The sequence below is a fragment of the Myotis yumanensis genome, unplaced genomic scaffold (genome assembly GCF_028538775.1).
Source record: "Myotis yumanensis isolate MYYU_CA2020_CCGP unplaced genomic scaffold, mMyoYum1.0.hap1 SCAF_2, whole genome shotgun sequence".
Taxonomy (NCBI): Eukaryota; Metazoa; Chordata; class Mammalia; order Chiroptera; family Vespertilionidae; genus Myotis; species Myotis yumanensis.
Window position 1 is genome coordinate 138,047,640 of NW_027223753.1, and position 22,052 is coordinate 138,069,691.

General features: G+C 37.6%; 1 protein-coding gene across 1 annotated transcript in view; it reads left to right on the forward strand.

Annotated features, from left to right (window-relative positions):
- Nucleotides 1-22,052, forward strand: part of TOMM70 (translocase of outer mitochondrial membrane 70) — a 46,201-nt gene that overhangs the window by 18,474 nt on the left and 5,675 nt on the right. The window contains exons 3-9 of the mRNA XM_070406081.1: nucleotides 2,783-2,909; nucleotides 5,479-5,588; nucleotides 9,550-9,698; nucleotides 13,249-13,456; nucleotides 16,192-16,326; nucleotides 17,366-17,473; nucleotides 20,010-20,126. Coding sequence (XP_070262182.1) covers nucleotides 2,783-2,909; nucleotides 5,479-5,588; nucleotides 9,550-9,698; nucleotides 13,249-13,456; nucleotides 16,192-16,326; nucleotides 17,366-17,473; nucleotides 20,010-20,126 — 954 coding nt within the window. The remainder of the gene's footprint in view (nucleotides 1-2,782; nucleotides 2,910-5,478; nucleotides 5,589-9,549; nucleotides 9,699-13,248; nucleotides 13,457-16,191; nucleotides 16,327-17,365; nucleotides 17,474-20,009; nucleotides 20,127-22,052) is intronic.

Sequence of the window (22,052 nt, forward strand, 5' to 3'; positions counted from 1 at the left end):
GGAGAGAGATCATCAATTGGCTGCCTCCTACATGTCCCCTACTGGAGATCGAGCCCCCAAACCAGGCATGTGCTTTACTGGGAATCGAACTGTGACCTCCTGGTTCATATGTCAACACTCAACCACTAAGCTACACTGGCCAGGCTGATTATCAGTCTTAATAATATTTGCCACTCCTGTAGAAGAAAAATACTGTCTCATTACTTTAATATGCAGTTTTTGAGATGTTGCTGAAGTTGACCATCCTTTTCTATGCTCATTGGGCATTTGTATTCTCTGTGTTTATTTGTTCAACCAAATTTTATTAACTGTGTCATATATGGAAGGTTACTATGGCAGGAGCTGAGTCTATATAAAAGCAAGTAATTATGCATAGAACTTTATAGCTAAACAATGAACTACTAAATGACATTTTGCTAAATGCTTTGAAAGACACATGATTCTATAATAGAGGAATGACTGGAGATGGAATTGGTACATAGAAAAGTGGGGAAGAGAATATTACAAATAGTGGAAACGCTATGTGTAATTTGAGGCAGGAAAGAGTTTGGTGTGATTAATGAAGTATAAAGGATCCTGGAATATAAAGAGATGAAATTGGGAGAAATAGCAGAGGCCAGATCAAGCAAAGCCTTGCAGTAGTGAAGAGTTTGGATTTGATTCTCAGTATAATGGGAAATATTTAAGGGTTTTAAGTAGAGCAGGAACATCATCTGTTGCTTTTGCCATTCTGTCAAGACTATATTGGAGGAAGGCAAGGGGGGAGGCAGGGAGACCAACTAAGGATGTTGTAGTAGCCTAGATGAGCCATGAAGGAAAGCTGAAACCCAACAGCATTGGATGTGAAGGGTGAAGAGAAGCAGGAATTTTAATAAAAGTGGGTTGGGAAGGCATGAGACAGCTAAGTAGACAGTTGACTTGAAAAATGTCTATTTTAGGAGAGTGGTTTGGGCTAAAGCAATAAAGAATCATTTAATTTTAGATGTTATGTAATACCAGAACAATAGATGTGATCACCTAGGGCAGTGGTCGGCAAACTCATTAGTCAACAGAGCCAAATATCAACAGTACAACGATTTAAATTTCTTTTGAGAGCCAAATTTTTTAAACTTAAACTATATAGGTAGGTACATTGTTATTAATTTAATTAGGGTACTCCTAAGCTGGCCTTTGCTAAAAACGTCCTCAATCTGAGGGGTCGACCTCAGCGAACGTACCCCCACTTCTTCTAATGCCACTTCTTCAAAATAGACTCGCCCAGGCTGAAAACCGACTTCTGCGCATGGGCCATGAAGTTTCAATCGCACTGTAAGTGCGCACCCACACGTGGTATTTTGTGGAAGAGCCACACTCAAGGGGCCAAAGAGCCACATGTGGCTCGCGAGCCGCCGTTTGCCGACCACTGACCTAGGGAAAGCGATGCGGCCTTGACTAATTCCAGCATGTAGGGATCAGGTAGAGGGAGAATTTAGTGAAGGAGCAGCCAGTGAGGTAGGTGAAATCAGTTAGAGTGGCAACTCTTTGGAGTTTGGCAGTTAAGAGGAGCTGAAGAATGGGGTAAAAGCTGCAGGGATTTATGGAATCAATTTTTAAAAAATGCTCATGGGAATGATTCAGTAGAGGGGGCAGATTGATGGAGAGGTAGAATGGCTAATAGAGTGGAGTCCCTAAAGTGGAGAGAGTGCAGATCCATAAGTGGAGGGTTGGCCTTTGATAAAGAAGGGCGCTTCCTCAGTTCTAGCAGGCAGGAAGAAGAAGATATGGGCACATAGATGCAGGAAGGTTTGTAGATTTGGTAGAAAGTTGGCCTAAGTATGTCCTTTGCCTAGTGTTTTTAAAAATCAGTTTGCTTATCTTTTTTTTTTCTTTTATTGTTTAAAGTATTACATGTCTCCTTTTTCCCCGGATAGACACCCCCCATCCACTCCCACCCCCAAGGGCAAGCCCCACCGCCCTAGTGTCTGTGTCCATTGGTTATGCTAATATACACAAGCATACAAGTCCTTTGGTTGCTCTTTAACTCCCTCCCCTGCCCCTTGTCTCTGGATCTATTTTTGTTCTTCAGTTTATGTTGATCATTATATCCCACATATGAATGAGATTATGTGATATTTATCTTTCTCTGACTGGCTTATTTAACTTAGCATAATGTTCTCCAGTTCCATCCATGCTGTTGCAAATGGTAAAAGTTCCTTCTTTTTTATAGCAGCATAGTATCCCATTGTGTAGATGTACCACAGTTTTCTTATCCACTCATTTGCTGATGGGCACTTAGGCTGTTTCCAAATCTTAGCTATTGTAAATTGTGCTGCTATGAACATAGGGGTGCATATATCCTTTCTAATTGGTGTTTCTGGTTTCTTGGGATATATTCCTAGAAGTGGGATCACTGGGTCAAATGGGAGTTCCATTTTAACTTTCTGAGGAAACACCATACTGTTTTCTACCGTGGCTGTACCAGTGTGCATTCCCACCAGTAGTGCAAGGGGGTTCCTTTTTCTCCACATCCTCGCCAGCACTTGTTTGTTGATTTGTTGATGATAGCCATTCTGACAGGTTTGAGATGGTACCTCATTGTTGTTTTGATTTGCATCTCTCGGCCTTCTGTACATCCTTGCTTATCTTTATTACAGATATTTATTTGAGCTATAGATATTCTTGATATGTATTGAAAATACTTTTTTCTGTTGTCAGACTCTTAACACTCAGCCTGTTAAATTTGGAAAACTGATTTCTGTCAAACAGTGCTTTAGTGTGACTTAAAAAATACTTTCAATTGCAGCAAAAATGGAAAGAGGTGGCACAAGATTGTACAAAGGCTGTTGAACTTAATCCCAAATATGTGAAAGCTCTCTTTAGACGTGCAAAAGCCCACGAGAAGCTAGACAATAAGAAGGAATGTTTAGAAGGTGAGGATATTTTTGTGTTTCCATGTGAAAATTAATGGTTTTGTAATCATTGGTAAATTTATATGAAACTCTGCCTGTAAGTAGAGAAATTAGTTGTATTTAAAAGTTCAACTCTTTCCCAATTGAGACTTTGTTTTCTGGTTTAAACTGAGATAGCTGATATTTGAGTATTGTCTCTGTTCAATTATGGAATTAAATGATTATTATGATTCGGATTTAATACACCATACATTTTAAACTTGGCAACTAATGAGCATCAGTGTAATTCCATGAGTAAAAAATCAGGAGTTTTAGTAAGTGGTAGTTTTTCTAAGATTCTACATGTTTTCAGTTAATATCATATATAAATCTGAAATAATTTTGAAATGACTCATTAAAAGAAAACTTTTTTTGCCCTCAGTATTTTTCAAACATTATTTTATACCCAATTAGAAATTATGTAATTAGTACATAGCATGAAGTGAAACTGCCATTCTTAGTAAATACTGTAAATATTCTGGTACCAAAATTTCAATTATAGTATAGACCACTGGATTTTTGTTTGTTTGTTTATTTTTACAGTACATTTGTGTTGGTATTTTTAAAATATATTTTTATTGATTTCAGAAAGAAAGGAGGAGGGAGAGATAGAAACATCCATGATGAGAGAGAATCATGGATCAGCTGCCTCCTGCAAGTCGCCCATAAGGGATCGAGCCCACAATCCGGGCATGTGCCCTTGACCGGAATCAAGCCTGGGACCTTTCAGTTCGCAGGCCAATGCTCTATTCACTGAGCCGAACCAGCCAGGGCTAGACCACTGGGTTTTAAAGTACATTCTTCTGGGTGACGTGGAGCTAAATTAAAGTGTAATTTCTACCATCTAAAATTGTTTTCCACTGCACATTTAAATCTTACATAATTAAAAACATAAAACACTCAGAAGATTTGCCCATAATTATTATTTGTTTAAAAATACATATATTATTTTATTGATTTCAGAGAAACAAAGGAGAAGGAGAGAGAGAAAGAGAATCATCCAATTGGCTGCCTCCTACATGCCCCCAGTGCCTCCTACACGCCCCCTACTGGAGACTGAGCCCGCAACCCAGACATGTTCCCTAACTGGGTATCGAACCATTATCTCCTGGTTCATGGGTCGATGCTCAACCACTGAGCCACACCAGCTGGGCTAGCCATAGTTATTATTTTTTTTTTAATTTATTTTTATTGATTTCAGAGAGGAAGGGAGAGGGAGAGATAGAAACTTCAATGTTGAGAGAGAATCATTGATGAGTTGCCTCCTGCACGCCCCCCACTGGGAATCGAGCCTGCAACCCAGGCATATGCCCTTGACTGGAATTGAATCCGGGACTCCAGCCCGCAGACTGATGCTCTATCCACTGAGCCAGACCGGCTAGGGCCATAATTATTTTTAATAGTATTATTACTTAAAAGTGCCGTTTTATTTATAAAAACCTGCATTACCAAATGAGAGTGGTTTATAGAACATTTTAGAAAAATTTGAAGTTTTATGGCAGTGATGGCAAACCTTTTGAGCTCGGCGTGTCAGCATTTTGAAAAACCCTAACTTAACTCTGGTGCCATGTCACATATAGAAATTTTTTGATATTTGCAACCATAGTAAAACAAAGATTTATATTTTTGATATTTATTTTATATATTTAAATGCCATTTAACAAAGAAAAATCAACCAAAAAAATGAGTTCGCGTGTTACCTCTGACACGCGTGTCATAGGTTCGCCATCACTGTTTTATGGTGTCATGAACTTTGGTGGTGGGTGGAAGTGTATTGCTTTGGAAAAGAGAATTCTGAGTTTTGAATGAAATCTTGAAGTTATTCATAGATAATTTATAAAGAGGAGGTTAAATGGATTTTAATAGGAAAAATGGGATGGGAAAAAGACATTGATACTGGCACTAGCCAGGCTTTTGGGAGCATAATAGCAGAAAGACTTCTTTGGAGAAGAGAGGATTTGGAATTATAAGAAACTGAGTTCAGAAAAAGGCAACAGCCATTGTTTTAGTACTTTGAATGAAAAGTTAGTAGATTAAGGAATCACTGATCTTTTAAATTACAAACTAATATATCTTGGAACTATGGCATGACCAGATGAAAATGGTATTTTGAAGTATATTTAATTGAGAGCCTTGGCAAGATGGCTCTGGAAATAATAACTTTGAGGCCTATAAAAAAGACCAGATGTGAGAGCGCCTCCTTATGTTAATTTAGCCTATAGTTACTGGCTTGAAGAGAATGCTCCTGAATTCGTTTTATTTGCTATGTAAAATGTTAGTGCAGTGCGAAACATCACAAATCATGTACTACAGTCTCTTTCACTTCCAGGTGAGGAAAGTGAATCCCATAGAAGTGGAGTGACTTTCTGAGCTTTGAGTTTGGTCATAGAAAATATAAAATAAAATTTAGGAATCAATTTATTGGAAATGAAATTGATAGCCACATACAGCTATGAATTTAGTTTCGCTTTCTGTGGTAAGATTGTGCCCATTTGATGCTGCTAATCATCTTCACAATAATTTCATACTTTTATTTTTCCATTATTTCTAGACGTCACTGCTGTGTGTATATTAGAAGGGTTCCAAAATCAACAAAGCATGCTGTTAGCTGATAAAGTTCTTAAACTTCTTGGAAAAGAAAAAGCCAAAGAAAAATACAAGGTAAATTAATCTGAGTTGGTTAATAGAGGGTGAGTATACATTGTGAGTGGTCATTTCTAATATATAGTGTTTAAGCTTGAGCGTGATGGTAATGATAACTGCAATTAGATCTGGATTATATTTATTTTTCCTTTTAACTTGGTATTTTGTGGCTTATCTTTTTTAAAATAAGAATGTAGGCTGTGTCCAATATTGTACCTGGAGAACATTGAAAGAATTTGTCTATATTAGGAATTGTCAAATGACCCACAGGCCAAATCTCATCTGCCATTTGTTTTTATAAATGTTTTATTGGAACTCAGCTGCTCACACATTATTTTTGGCTTCTTTTAAGCTACCACAGCAGAGTCAAGTGGCTGTGACAGAGGCTGTCACAAATATTGACTAAATATTTACTCTCAGGCCTTTTACAGAAAAAAATTGCCAATTCCCGTTTTATATCATTAAAGTTTTTAAAGTTGTACTATATAAGTAGCTATTAATTTTAAGCATTCAGTAATAGATAGTTTAATTCAAGAAACATTTATTGACCAAAGTTCCATGGTGGGCATTTTAGAAGAGTGGATACAAAGACTGGTCCTTGCCCTTACAGAATTATAGTTTAGTGAGAGAAACCGTGATAAGTATAAAAGGCATCATCATATGGTTAAGTGCCAGGGAAGGATATGAGTAGAGTGGTGTGGGAGTACCACAGTCATCACTAAATATCCCTAGAGATTTTCTGCTAAATGTCAGTAATTTAACAGTTGTTCCTTTTTTCTTTAATAATAACTCGATTTTTTTAAAAAAATTAATTTTAACAAGCTGTGTATATTTTTCAAATATACTTACCATTTTCAAATATTAGCTGAGTTAAACAGTTAAAACAGGTTTCATCATGATAGAACTTTCATATGCTCAGATGAGTTATGAATCTCTAAGAGGTATATGGATGTAGTGGTTCTCAGTCTCTTTAAACTAATGATCCTTTGTCTCTCATTGAGCACTTTATAGAACTGGTGTTCCTTAAAACACTGTATAATGCAAATGGAATCTTAAAGGAACCTGGTTTCTTTGTGTTTATTTATCTAATACTAGTGACCCAGTGCACGAAATTTGTGCACATTAAAAGGGAGTTAATTAGAGGAAATATGTTAATATTGCTATTTGCCCTTTCTCTATGATAGAAGTGTCAGAGATGAAAGAAAATTAGTAAAATGTATATGAAAATCTTCCTCCTGTTAGAGTTTGGGGCACACCACGGGAACCAGAGTCAAGTCCCCACCCACCCACATGCGCCCTAAAATCGCACAAGACCCAGACCCACCCGGCCCCACCCCCGTCAAGCCCTGCTGAGTGGGGGGCATGGCCTCAGGTTGTCTGGCCTGGCACCGAGACAGGGGGCGCGCCTTGAGGTCCCCTGGTCCCGGGCCAGAGGACATGGCCTTGAGGTCCCCCGTCAAGCCCTGCCAGGTGGGGGGGTGGGAGGGGGCGGCCTGAGGTCCCCTGTCAAGTTCCACCAGGCGGGGGGGGGGAGGGGGGGGGGCGCAGCCTCAGGTGCCTTGCCCTGGCCCAGCGCCACGCAGCCTCAGGTCCCTGCTGATTGCTCATTAAGGCTGGTTATGGGAACTTGGCCTCCACTGTGGGTGCAGCCATCTTGTGTTACAGGATCCCCGCCTTTGCTGTGGGCGCAGCCATCTTGTTACAGCATGATGGTCAATTTGCATATTCTCTCTTTATTAGATAGGATTACTGTTGAGGAATTGTACTGGTTGAATTGAAGGGTGGTAAGAAAATACAAGGTAACCTACATTTACAGAGACTCCATATCATTTTCCAGGTGTATTTTCTAATCTGTTTGTATGTCACTTTATAAATCACAAAATACTTTATATTACTGTTTTGATTTTTACAACAACCCTGTAAGATAAATAAGGCAAGTATTTTGTTGCCATTTTAGAGATGAGAAAACTGAAAATGACAGGTGCAAGGTCACATAAGCTCATAAGTGGCAGAGCTAGAATTTACATCTTATTCCTTTGATACTTAAGTCCATTAATTGTAACATTGTCTTTATTTTAAATTTGTATCCCTGGGGAAGGCAGGGAGGTGGTGATAGTTTCTTTTCTACTCAGAAATAGAAAACTAAGACATTATTTATTCGGCCTCCAATAAGTGCTATTTAAATTTCTATTTAAGCTTTTCCCCTAAAATGCTAAATGATCATCACTACATATTCCTACTCGAAATCTTTAGTGAAATACTGACATTGGGCATATTTGTCACTTGATGGATTATCATTTGACTTAAATATTTATTTGTATAATCCTAAATTAAGGCATACTAAATCTCTCCCCCAGAGAGAGAGCAAAGATAGGTTTTTCTCTTTGATTTCCTATTTAGTTTTCTTCTTTCCCAATCTCATCTATCCTAGATTAGATCATCTACTTACATACCAGATTCCTTGTTTTTCTCCTTCACACACAGATATTAAATCTATCAATACCAGGGGATTGTCAAGGGCTGGGAAAAAAAAGGAGACATATGTAATACTCTTTGTAATACGTTAAGCAATAAAACAATTAAAAAAAATAAAAATAAAAAATCTATCAATATAGCCCAGCTGGCATGACTCAGTGGTTAAGCATCTACCTATGAACCAGGAAGTCACAGTTTGATTCCCGGTCAGCGCACAAGCCCAGGTTGCGGGCTCAACCTCCAGTTTGGAGTGTGCAGGAGGCAGCCAATCAATGATCCTCTCTCAACATTGATGTTTCTATCTCTTTCTCCCTCTCCCTCTCTGAAATAATAAAAATATGTTCTCAAAAAAAATCTACCGAAATAACAATGATATTTTTTTTAAAAATATATATTTTATTGATTTTTTACAGAGAGGAAGGGAGAGGGATAGAGAGAGTCAGAAACATCGATGAGCTGCCTCCTGCACACTCCCCACTGGGGATGTGCCTGCAACCAAGGTACATGCCCTTGACCGGAATCAAACCTGGGACCCTTGAGTCTGCAGGCCGACGCTCTATTCACTGAGCCAAACCAGTCAGGGCAACAATGATATTTGATATACATTTTAAAATACTATATTTTCATTTAAAAAATTTTTGGTTGAATTTTGTACATAAAGGATCCAATATATGTTATGAGAGCCCTTTGGCTGTTACTTCCTCTTCTCTCTTCTTTTAAAACTTTATCATCTTAGTTGTACTACAAGGAAAAACAAAATACTCCTATAATTATGAGATTACGAGTGAGTTTGCCATGCCAAAAAGCAATAATTTAAACAGGATATGTGATCTCATCTGGCTTTCAATTGGCACCTACTCTAATGGAGATGTTCAGGTGAAGTACAGAGGACCAATGAAGGCCCATGGGATGTGGACTTTACATGTCAACGCATTTGTAAGACATGGTCTATGAGTGGTAAACTGGGATGCTAGTCTTCTAGAACAGGGACCAGAAGGATATCATTTTAACTCAGCAGTTATTTGCCTCCTGGATTCCAGATTTTACCTTCTTTTACTTTTAGTGAATGGTGTGTATATATATATTTCAGAGAGGGAGATAGAAACAACAATAATGAGAGAGAATCATTGACAGCCTGCCTCCTGCATGCCCTACACTGGGGATCAAGCCCACAACCCGGGCGTAGGCCCTGAATGGAACCACCTCCTGGTTCATAGGTCGACGTTCAACCATGGAGCCACGCTGGCTTGGCTAATGAGTGGTTCTAAGAGTTCTTAACATTTTACATCTTTGGAGAGGGGAAATGTTCTCACTTAAAACCTGCTTTGAACAGCTAGGGCTGACAGCTTTACCATTTCTGCTGTCTTGTGGTATTGAACCTAATATTCCTCAGTTATTTAAAAAAGAGATTCTAATTTTTATGTCATTCTCATTGTTGTATAATGTATGGTTTTTTGGTTTGTGTTTTCTCATTTTGATGTATTTAAACATAATTAAATTTCAGAATCGTGAACCTCTGATGCCATCTCCACAGTTTATCAAATCTTACTTCAGTTCTTTCACGGATGATATAATTTCTCAGCCCATGCTTAAAGGAGAGAAGTCTGATGAAGATAAAGACAAGGAAGGGGAGGTTTTAGAAGTGAAAGAAAAGTAAGTGTGTTAAGTATAGTATCTGCTTATTGTTTTGAGGGAGATTTTATATATATATGTATAATATGTTTCAATGATTTCACACAGAGAGGAAGGGAGAGAGAGAGAAACATCAATGATAAGAGGCAATCATTGATTGGCTGCCTTCTACACATCCCCTGCTGAATCTTAGATGAATCAAGCCCTGACCAGGAATCGAACTGTGACCTGACACTTGGGTCGACTCAACTACTGAGCCACACTGGTGGGCTGGGGGAGATTTTTTGGTTTTGTTTTTTTAAAAAATATATTTTTATTGATTTCAGAGAGGAAGGGAGAGGGAGAGAGAGATAGAAACATCAAAGATGAGAGAGAATCATTAATCGGCTGCCTTCTGCATGCCCCACACTAGGAAATCAGGCCCACAACCCGGGCATGTGCCCTTGACCAGAATCGAACCTGGGACCCTTCAGTCCACAGGTCGACACTCTATTCTCTGAGCCAAATCAGCTAGGGCTTGTTTTTGTTTTTTACGTGCATAAATGGGGCTCTGACTCATCTAAAAAAAATGTAAATATCCTGATAGCATGGTTATAATAAAAATACTTCTCTTCTCACATGTGTCTATTATACCCTGAGAGTTATTTCGCTGGTGGTTTAAGGTTTTACTGGCAGGAGTTTGCCCTGCTTTTAGGGTCCTGGTGATATTCTCAAGAGAATTCCCAGTGAGTGAGGTCATCAACTGTATTCAAATAGGGACACTAACTTGAAAATTACTATGTAGTTGAATATCCAAATGTTTTAGTGCTGGGAAGTTTATAATTTATAAACTGAGATGCTTAGGAGTACCCAAAAATGACTTTCTTCAAGGTTTTTTTCTGCTTGCCTGGGAAAATGCCATTCTCTAGGCTTCTTGTGTTTGCTCTTATGGAGAACAGTATAGGATGCCATGTTTACAACTGGAGATCAGTCTAGTACATAAGCCATCTAGCCTGCTTGTCCTTTTGTCTTTATCAGTACTTGTGTTTTGATGTTAAGGCTAGCTGTCCTCTCCAGGAAAAGGTACAATATTGTTACCAAAATAACATTTCTAAATGAATTTGGAAGAAAAGGAAATATTTTTATAGCAAAGCATAGTTTTGCATCTGTAACAGATTAGAATGTTTAAGGAAACAGATTGCTCTTAACCAGCTTTTTATTTTATTTTATTTTATTTTAATTCATTGGGGTTACTGGTTAATAAAATTATGTAGATTTCTGGTGTACAATTCTATAATACATCATCTGTATATTGTGTGTTCACCACCCAAGTCAAGTCTCCTTCCATCACCATTTATCCCCCCTATACCCCTTTCGACTCCTCTTTCCCTCTGGTAATCACCACACTTGTCTGTGTCTATGAATTTAGTGTTTTTTGCTTAATCCCTTTACCTTTTTCACCTGGCCCCCTAGCCTCCTTCCCTTCTAACATTGTCAGCCTGTTGTCTGTATTTTCTGAGTCTGTTTCGGTTTTCTTTGTTAGTTTATTTTATTCATTAGATGCCATATGTAAGTGAAATCATATGGCACTATCTTTCTCTGACTGGCTTATTTCACTTAGCATAATTCTCTCTGGGTCCAGGAAAGAGATCGTTTTTCATTTCTATCTTCCAATTTTTCCAGCATTGTTGGCCACCTTTTAAGGAGGAAGATACTATGCATAATGGTACTAAGATGTTCAAATTTTAGTTAGTTGATACTCAGCCTTTTCAGAAGATTGTTGTTGGGAAGTAAATGTTGAAAATGATGCCAATAATTTCCTCTTCTGGTTAGGAAAAAGGTCATTGTCCCAGAAAAACTACAATGATGTTAATACCATTATTCTAAAAGTTACATTGAGGTGGCAGGACATAGCTACCTCTCACCAGAACACTAGCTGGAATTGGGCCTAAGTTTTTGAATTCCATTTTACTCTGACCTTAGCTTCATCATTTTTTAACTGGGGCTGATAATACTTACCTTTGAGGGTTATTGTGAGGTTTAAAGGTTATATTTGTGAGCATGCACTTAGGTTCTCAATAAGTAGGAACCATTATTATTTCCATACTGATTTAATAATTATGTTTTTTTAGCCTGGTGACCTGAGGAACAAAACTAGAGTATAAGGGGGTTTTAGAATGTGACTGTAGGAAAGGTTATTAGCATAAAATTTGTAAGATTTTGACCAACAACTTTTTAAAAATATATTTTTTTATTGATTTCAGAGAGGAAAGGAGAGGGAGAGAGATAGAAACATCAATGATGAGAGAGAATCATTGATTGGCTGTGCTCTGCATGCCCAACACTGGGGTTCAAACCCGCAACCCAGGCATGTTCCCTGACTGTGAATCAAACCATGATCTCCTCGTTTATAGGTCAACGCTCAACCACTGAGCCACACCATCCAGGCTTTACCAACAACTCTTAAGTCATTTGCCAGTTTTCTCTATTCAAAATATATAACAAGTGAGGAAATGCACTTTCATTTATAATACTTTGTTTATAATACCCCTTATAGGCTCATCTATTATAAATTCCTTTTCAGTTCCAAGAAATCTCTCCTGTAAGTGCCCTCGATAATAGTCATCATCTTAGATGAATAATGATATTGTGGTCACTGAATTTTAAGAAGTAGGGAAGGATGTCTTTAAAGTTTTTTTTATGGGAGAATCTATCTTTAAATTTGCTTCTTTGATATTTCCACCTATTCTTTCTAGGTCTGTTTTTACAAGTAAAACAACACAACTTCTGGATGAGAGCCTTGCAGATATTTCTCTGCTTTTAGTCTTGCTCCCTTGCTCATCTTTACAAAGCACAGCTTTGGTCACACCTTTTCCCTGGGCTTCTGTGGCCCTGAGCTGACTTATTTCCTACTAGAGGCCTGGTGCACGAAATTCGTGCACTCGGGGGGCTGGGTAGTGATGGGGGTTCAGCTTGGCCTGCGCCCTGTCTCAGTCTGGGAGCCCTCAAGGGATATCCAACTGCCACGGGGGCGGGAGAGGCTCCTGCCACCACTGCTATGCTTGCCAGCCGAGAGCCTGGCTTCTGGCTGAGCGGCGCTCTCCCTGTGGGAGTGCACTGACCACCAGGGGGCAGCTCCTGCATTGAGTGTCTGCCCCCTGGTGATCAGTGCATGTCATAGTGACTCGTTCCACCGTTTGGTCGATTTGCATATTAGCCTTTTATTATATAGGATTTCTCTATCCTTTCTGTTAGTCATAACTGTTGCAATGCCATCAATGTGCCACAGATAAGAAAGTGAATAAGACTTGCCCTTTTCATTTCACGTGTTTAAATGTTGAAGCTTGGGCAGTAACCGCAGGTTTCTGCCACTGACTGCTGATTCCTTTTTAAAAATTCTTCAAGGCATCAAGAAAATCTCAGTCTATATCAAGATTCCCATTACCTCCTGCCCTGCTGCTGTCCCACACTGGCCAACTAGCTCGTTAAGGGGAAATGGACATTTTCTTAACTCAGGTGTACTAAATGTGGCAAGTTTTAGCATTTCATCTTCTCTTCCTAAATGATTTCCTATGTTCATTTTTATTTTCAGTTCTGGATATTTAAAGGCCAAACAATACATGGAAGAAGAAAACTATGACAAAATCATAAGTGAATGCTCAAAAGAAATAGATGCTCAAGGCAAATACATGGCAGAAGCATTATTACTACGAGCTACCTTCTACCTGCTTATTGGCAATGCCAACGCAGCTAAACCAGATTTAGACAAGGTCATCAGTTTGAAAGAAGCTAATGTGAAGGTACGCTTCTAAAATGTGCTTTTGTGCATGTGCAAAAATTAGTAAAAATGAGGCTTTTGATGTTTTGCTAAAATTTTGGCATTTCAGTTGTCATTCTCCAGAAGGCTACTTTTGCTTTGGAAGGAACTACACCTAATGAAGGTTGAGTTGGTGTAATGGAAACACATTTTTTTCTATAGCGTTTGGTAGCTTCACCTCTTGTTTGTAGCACTGCCTATGTCAGTGATGGCGAACCTTTTGAGCTCAGTGTGTCAGCATTTTGAAAAACCCTAACTTAACTCTGGTGCCATGTCACATATAGAAATTTTTTCATATTTGCAACCATAGTAAAACAAAGATTTATATTTTTGATATTTATTTTATATATTTAAATGCCATTTAACAAAGAAAAATCAACCAAAAAAATGAGTTCGCGTGTCACCTCTGACACGTGTGTCATAGGTTCGCCATCACTGGCCTATGTAATGGACTATATTTGGTCAGGGTAATGGTGTAGGTAATGCTGCACGTAATATGCTACAGGTAGTACAAGGTTTAAAGTGCATTTAATAAAAATAAACACATTCAATAATATATTCTGAAAGATTTTATTATGATGCCAGTAATTTTTTATCTTTAACATGAAGAAAAATACAGGTTCTAAAAATAAGATATAGGTACTGAAATATACCAGAAGTTTTTCAGTGTGTCATTGGAATAGCTTTTCATTTTCCAAGTGTTCTTATGTGTATGTAGTTATTTTCATAATTAAGATTGGGGTGTCTGTTGAATTTTGAGAGCTCTCTACTAAGTATAACATGACAGAACTTAGCCACCAGCTAACTCTCTTCCTTACCAGTTTGTTCACTCTGACCTGTTTCCTCATGAAATTAAGTAAACTCTGGCTTTTTCCACCTACAAAGAAATCATTCGTTTATAAAAATTGTTATAAAGACTTAAGTATTTGTCAATAAATATCTAAACTTTTTGTAAACAAAAGTAATTATAGCAGTATTTGTTCAGTTTCTTTTAAAATGAAATTTTAAAATTGAAGATACCCTAAGTAATATTTTTAATTTTATTTCCTAATGATTTTCCTACTGATTACAAATATGTTGTTAGGTGTTCTTGTTAAAATGTGGAAGCATTCTTGTTCATTTCATTCAGGAAGACATATGTAGTTTTGTCTTGAAAGAGTTTTGGGGATCTCTGTATCTTGCTTTATTATGATCATGACTTTTTGTTTGAATGGCAGGTAGTATTGATGTCTATCATATGCCATGTACAAAAATTAACTCAAATGAATCAAAGACCTAAATGTAAGAGCTAAAACTATAAAACTCTAAGAAAAAAAACATAGGAGGACATCTTACCTTGGATTATGTAGTGATTCCTTAGATATGATACCAAAAACACAAGTAACAGCAATAAAGAAAAGACTTCATCAAAATTTTAAACTTTTTTGGTTGAAAGGATGCCATCAAAAAAGAGAAAACACATTGCACAGAATGTGAGAAAATAAAAATTCTATATCTGATAAGGGGCTTGTATCCAGAATTATGAAGAACTCTTCTTACTAAAACAATTCAATTTAAAGACAGGTAAAGGCTCTGAATAGACATTTTCTCTAAAGAATCTATAATAATAAAAGCATAATATGCTAGTTAGACCGGATGTCCTTCCTTCTGGACAAAGCTGCAGTGGGTGGGGGCCCGCCAGGGCCAAGGCCCTTGCACAAATTTCGTGCATTGGGCCTCTAGTATATTAAAATGGCCAATATGGACAGGAAAAGATGCTCAGCATCATTAACTCTTAGGGAAATTCAAATCCAAATCACAATGAAATTTCACTTCACACCCACGAGGATGACTATACTCAGAAAGTGGACAGTGAAAAGTATTGATTAGGGTTGTAGAGAAATTGAAACTCATACATTGCTGGCAGGAATGTAAAATAATAAAAATCCTTTTGGAAATTAGTTTGGGAGTTTATTGATAAGTTTAACAGAGTTACAGTATGACCCAGCAATTCCTCTCCTGGACATATGCCCAAGAGAAATGAATATATATGGCAACACAAAAACTTGTACATGAATGTTCATAGCAGCATTATTCATGATAATGAATAATGTCCATCAAGGGATGAGCTGATAAAGAAAAGTGGTATACAATCTATAGTAATAAAAGCATAATATGCTAATTAGACCAGATGTCCTTTCAGACGACGTTCCATATGAAGCCGGGGCTGTGAGAGAAGCCCGGGTCCCGGGTGCCAGAGGGAAGCGGGGGGAAGGAAGGCCTACTCTTGCACGAATTTCGTGCATTGGGCCTCTAGTAGAATAATATTCAGCCATAAAAAAGAATGAAGTACTGATAACATGCTATAACACAGATGAACATTGAAAACATTATACTAAGTGAAAGAAGCCAGACACAAAAGACTATTCCATTTTAATGAAATGTCCAGAATATACATATTCATAGAAATAGAAAGTAGATTGATGGATTAGAGAGGAAATGAGAAGTAACTGCTAATATGTATAAAGTTTCTTTTGGGGATGATGATGAGATTCTGGAGTTAGATAGTGGTGATAGTTGCACAACTCTGAATATAACAAAAACAACTGACTTTAAATGAGTGAGCTTTGTGGTATGTGAATTATATCTCAATACAGCTGTTTGTTTGTTTGTTTGCTTTTAAACTACATTGGAATAAAAAGTAGTAATGATGACCCTTTTCTCACTTGTGGCATGTAGCTTCGAGCAAATGCACTCATCAAAAGAGGCAGCATGTACATGCAACAGCAGCAGCCTTTGTTATCCACTCAGGATTTTAACATGGCTGCTGACATTGATCCTCAGAATGCAGATGTTTATCATCACCGAGGACAGGTAAATCTATTTTCTTACCAGGAGTTCTGACCTTGGATTGAGGAATTTGATACCCATATTTGAGAATGTCTTAAAGTTTTCTTATATTAATTCTGATAGTTCTGAACAAATTATCACAGTCTCTTGAATATTTGTCCTTATAATATCAGTATTTACTTATTAAAAAGAAGAAAAGGAACGCTACAGATATTGGCTTGCCAGGTCAAGTTTGTTTTTCAGGTGTTTCCGATTCATAGGTTTTCAATGAGTAGAACATTAAAATATTTAATGAGCATTTTGAATTAATGCCAGAAGCAACACAATGGTTTTTGTGGGCTTCTTGCTGTCAAGAAGTAGTTAGCCTGGACTATCCAAACAATACCAAAAAAAAAATCTTATTGGAGATTTACAACCTGCATATTTGGTTTTTAGTAAAAAATATATATATAGTGAAGTAAACAGTTCCCAGTTTTAGCCTCATCTGGGGAAAGCATGGCTTTTTAATCTGCTTGTTTAACATGACTTGGTGGAATGCATTATGGTAGAAAGTATGGACTATCCATATAATAACAGAAATGCTGAAGTTCTTTCTAATGGAGAATTGTACCTAATATTTCTGTCTGAAGGGTTTGAAGTAGTGTTGACATTCTTAAAATTCCTGACATTTTGATACTTACTGGTAGTATCTTAAGGTTAATTTGAAAGGCAATTATTGGATGATCTGATTTGCTTTGAAATGTGAAAGTACAGAAATGTCTACCTTTCTAGAAGAAAAGGTTTCTTGCTTAAGAGTGGTCAAAATTGCAGTGCAAAAATGGTGGGTTTATAGTGCTTTTTAAGAAATTGGACACTAGTTTTAAGTTGTAGAAGCTTTCCTTTAAAATTACAAGATTTTCTAGTTTATTGTTTTAGAAAGTAATTCCTATATTGCATAATTACTATATGCTATTAGCATTATACTGAGCTTTGATAAGAGACAGTATGTCTCTTAACTGGGGGTGGGTGCACTTATTATTTTGAGTTGTGTTTAGTTATGTGTGTTTTGGTTTTTTTTTCTTAGCTGAAAATACTGCTTGATCAAGTTGAAGAAGCAGTGGCAGATTTTGATGAATGTATTAGATTAAGACCTGAGTCTGCTCTGGCACAAGCGCAGAAATGCTTTGCATTGGTAGGTTCTGCTTTCTTTTTATATTCCTACACATCATTTTTATTTTCCTCATTGTCTATAAAATCATCTTTTTCTTTTTCCCCCCAAAGGATACCCATAGGGGGAAAACAAGTTAGCTTAGAGAAAGAAATGTATACATATATTAATTGAGATACTGCTTCTGTATTTCTCTGGTTGTATTATTTGAGTTCATCTTGATAGATGTTTATCCCTGATTTTCATGCTCCCCTGTATAGTAGCACTGTTCTTCCTGTTCCTCCACCATAAACTAGTACAGAGAACAAAAGCATTTTGAGGAACTAATAACTGCAATCATGGCACCACATTAACTGCAATTTCATCTCGCCTTTGTAAAGCTATTAGTAATCAGAAATGCTGAAAATCAAGTAAAATAATTCAATTTATAGTGAAATGAGGTACTTCAGTAGCTCTTGTGAGCCATAGGAAATGTCCAAACCTGTAAGAATTTTTATGAGTTTATTTGAGCCAAACTGACAATTGCCAGGAAGCAAAATCTCAACAGATTGAGAAAATGCTTTGGAAAATGGCGGTTTTGCACCTTCCTTGTACATTACCATCAAAAGAGGAGACAAGTGGGTTACATGGAATTCATTGAGGATAGATGAAGGAGGCTGGAGAAAACAAAGTGGGGAAACCTCTGGGATTGGATGAAAAGTAAAATGATAGACACATCTTTTACATAGCTGGATACAGGGTAGTTAAGAGTCAACAATTAACATGATGCTTGAGAGATCCAGAAAAAAGGAAATTACTTTGTTATTGCAAAGGCATGTTTGTCAGCATGCTATTCTAGATGCAGAGACAACAGACAAGCTCAGTTAAGGTGAAGATTGACCTTTGTTAGGGAAAAATACCATCTTTGGACATGACTACCCACCATGAACTGCTTTTAATTAGAAAGTTTTAATTTCAGACCATCCTATGTGGATACTTTAGGTCTCACACAGGTCTCCCCTGAGCTTGCCAGGTTTAGTGTGTGGCTCCTTTTCGTCCACACTCTATAGTTTGAGTCCTAAAATAATTTTCCTTTGAAAGAAAGAAATTAGATCACAAACACATTTACAGTTATGCGCTGCTTAACAATAAGGATACATTCTGAGGAATGTGTCTTTAAGTGATTTTGTTATTGTGCGAATATCACAGTACATTTACACAAACCTAAGTGGCATAGCCTACTAAACACCTAGGCTATATGGTATAGCCCAGTGGTCAGCAAACTCATTAGTCAACAGAGCCAAATATCAACAGTACAACGATTGAAATTTCTTTTGAGGGCAAAATTTTTTAAAACTTAAACTATATAGGTAGGTATATTGTTATTAACTTAATTAGGGTACTCCTAAGGTTTAGGAAGAGCCACACTCAAGGAGCCGAAGAGCCGCATGTGGCTCACGAGCCGCAGTTTGCCGACCACTAGTATAGCCCATTCCTCCTAGGCTGCAAACCGGTACAGCAGGTTACTGAATAAAACAACATGGTGTTGAATCAAGCACCAGAAAATTATGCAGTTAAGAGATGCAGTAAATATGAGGTATATGAGGCTGCAACCTGCATAATACAGCATATATACTTTTGACAGCAAACTTTTTATAAGTAGAAAGACTGTACTCAAAGATAATGATAAAGTGTTTAGTCTTTTAAATATATAAATCAGTAACAGTCCTTTATTATCAGTATCAAGTATGTGCTGTACATAATTGTATGTGCTGTACTTTTATGTGACTAGTGCACAGTAGGTTTGTTTACACCAGCATTGTCACAAATGCGTGAGTAATGCATTGCATCATGATGTTGGGGTGGCTAAGTCACTCGGCAGTAGGAATTTTTCAGCTCCGTTACGATCTTATGGGACCATCATCATAATTGCGGTCTGTCCTGTATATTATAGGTGAAAAATGATATTAGATAAAGTAACATAACATTTGTCGTAAAGTGATAATAAATTAGGTTTAAAACTCCCTCATATATATGCAAACTTAAGTTCTGACACATTAGAATGCCCCCTTCTCGTGAACATCCTGGACTCTGTATGTCAGCAAAGTCCTAGCTGTACATAGCCTTTAGATTAGATACCCTGCTGCTGAGCCGTTTTCTTGGAACCCTTGTGTTTATTATTTATTTATTTTTGATAAGTCTCACCCAAGGACATTTTCCCATTGCTTTTTAAGGGGGCGGGGGGTGGGGGGAGGGAGAGACATTGATGCGAGAGAGACATATCAATTAGTTGCCTTCCATACATGCCTTGACCAGGGCTGGGGATTGAACCTGCAATCCAGGTATTGCTCTTGACTGGGAATTGAACCCATCACCCCTTCTTGCACGGACCTATGCTCTAACCACTGAACAACACCAACCAGGGCTTCCTTGTTACCCTTTTAGATGCAGCAAATTATGTTAGCATAACACCTGTCTTTCTGGAAATATTTATGTAATTTTGTATAACTTTTATACTATGTTAACGTTCCATGAGTTTTGAATTCTTGATTTAACAGGCCTGTTTTGATTTTTTAAACAGTATCGCCAAGCATATACAGGAAACAATTCTTCACAAATCCAAGCAGCTATGAAAGGGTTTGAAGAGGTCATAAAGAAATTTCCCAGGTGTGCTGAAGGCTATGCACTATATGCCCAGGTAAATGTGATTTTTCATACTTTTTTATTTGCCAGTCCTTTTTTTTTTAAAAGATCTGTACTTGTGTGCTGAATCCCAGTAGAGAAATCAGAAAACAATGCTTTGTTTCTTCTGTGATTCTCTGGGGCCCCCAGGGTGGTCCTGAACCCCTTCAAGAGGGGCTCCTATGTGACACAATTTGAAAACCATGACCCTAAACTCATAATGTGGGGAAGTGTAAGCAGGACATCTCCCTTATGTTTCTGTCTGGATTGGATTTATCAGATTAACTGAGGAAAATTTACTATATTCAATTGGAAGAGAAAATGTCTATGGAAGCCTTCTGTTTCTATTTGATCATTATCCTTTTAAATGATTAGATAGGCTGTAACCCTTCATTGTAACTCCTCTTTGGTTTGTCTAAAATTCTTGGCTTAGGATTGAAGCTTTGGGGGAAGTATGATTTAAATTTGAATTATTTCCACTGTATAATTGAAATCTTTGAAAACGTATTAATTTTAAAAAGTTGCTTTTGGTGTCTGCATAAATCATCTATCTCAATACTCTGTATGATTTCTTTTTTTTTTATTCCAAAGAAATGTTGTGTCACCCACCCACACATCTCAGAAATAGAAAACATTTAAAAATGACCATCGGTGGTGATTTCTACCTCCAAACCATTCTTAAGGTTGCTTGTTTTTCTTTTAAAGTTCCTTCATGCAATCTTCAGTTAAGTTAAAGAAAAAAGTTCCATGGGGTGAAACTTTTTTTGAGGATTTATTGTAAGGGAATGTGAGTAGACTGATTTGTGTTGCATCTATTCTTTAATAGTTCTACATATCCATGTATTATCAGAAATTGAAATTCTCTAATAACTCTCTGGGGCATGAAGTAAACACAAGTTCTTTAATCTCATTTAGAAGTAATCTTATCTCTTCAGTCTTTGTCCTTACAGTTGCTAGCAGGGTGGTGATAATAATAAAAAAAAGGAAACAATAGTTGCTGACCACCTGCTCTATATTCATTGTGAAAGCATCCTATATAATAAAAAGCTAATATGCAAATTGTCCCCTTGGGAGTTCAACCAGGAGTTCTATTGCTCGCTATGATGTGCGCTGACCACTAAGGGGGGGAGGGGGCGTAGAACATGGTAGGTGACCAGCTGCAGTGGCAGGCTGAGGGAGCAAGGGAAGGAGGAGGAGGGGAGGCCGGGAGGTGAGGAACCTGATCGGACCTGATCGCCCGCCAGGCTTAGGGACCCTACCTGTGCATGAATTTCATGCACTGGGCCTCTAGTGTACTATATAAAATTTTATAGAATGTATAGAGTTTAAAATAAGAAAATGCACATTATAATTGTGTAACCTTTGTATTGAATAGGTGCACTTGGGTTTATGCCTTTTACTAGGAACAAAGCAGAAGGGACAATACCATCAGCATCAATGAAATGAAGTTTTAAAAAGCCTTTTTGATGCAGATTTCTATAATCAGCTAAAAGAACAAAGGCCACTGAATAGCTTTTTAAAAAAACCTATATTAGGGACAGCTCTCACAGAGCTTTCTTAATTGCATTGTCTTGTCACTGTACTACCTTCAAAATAGGTTTTGGCTTACTTGAGCTATCTTTATTAGCACTAGTATCATCACAGTCTGTGCTAAAATGTCTGTCCTTTAGTTTTCTTATTTTTGCTTCACTATATACATAGTTATATGTAATTTTATATATGTACTAGAAGCCTGATGCACGAATTCGTGCAAGAGTAGGCTTTCCTTCCCCTGGCTGCCAGCACTGGCTTCCCTCTGGCACCTGGGACCCGGGCTTCCTTACCAGCCCCAGTTTTATCCAGAAGAACGTCCGGTCTAATTAGCATATTACCTTTTTATTATTATAGACTAGAGGCCCAGTGCATGAAAATCATGCACTGGGGGCAGGGTGTCCCTCAGCCG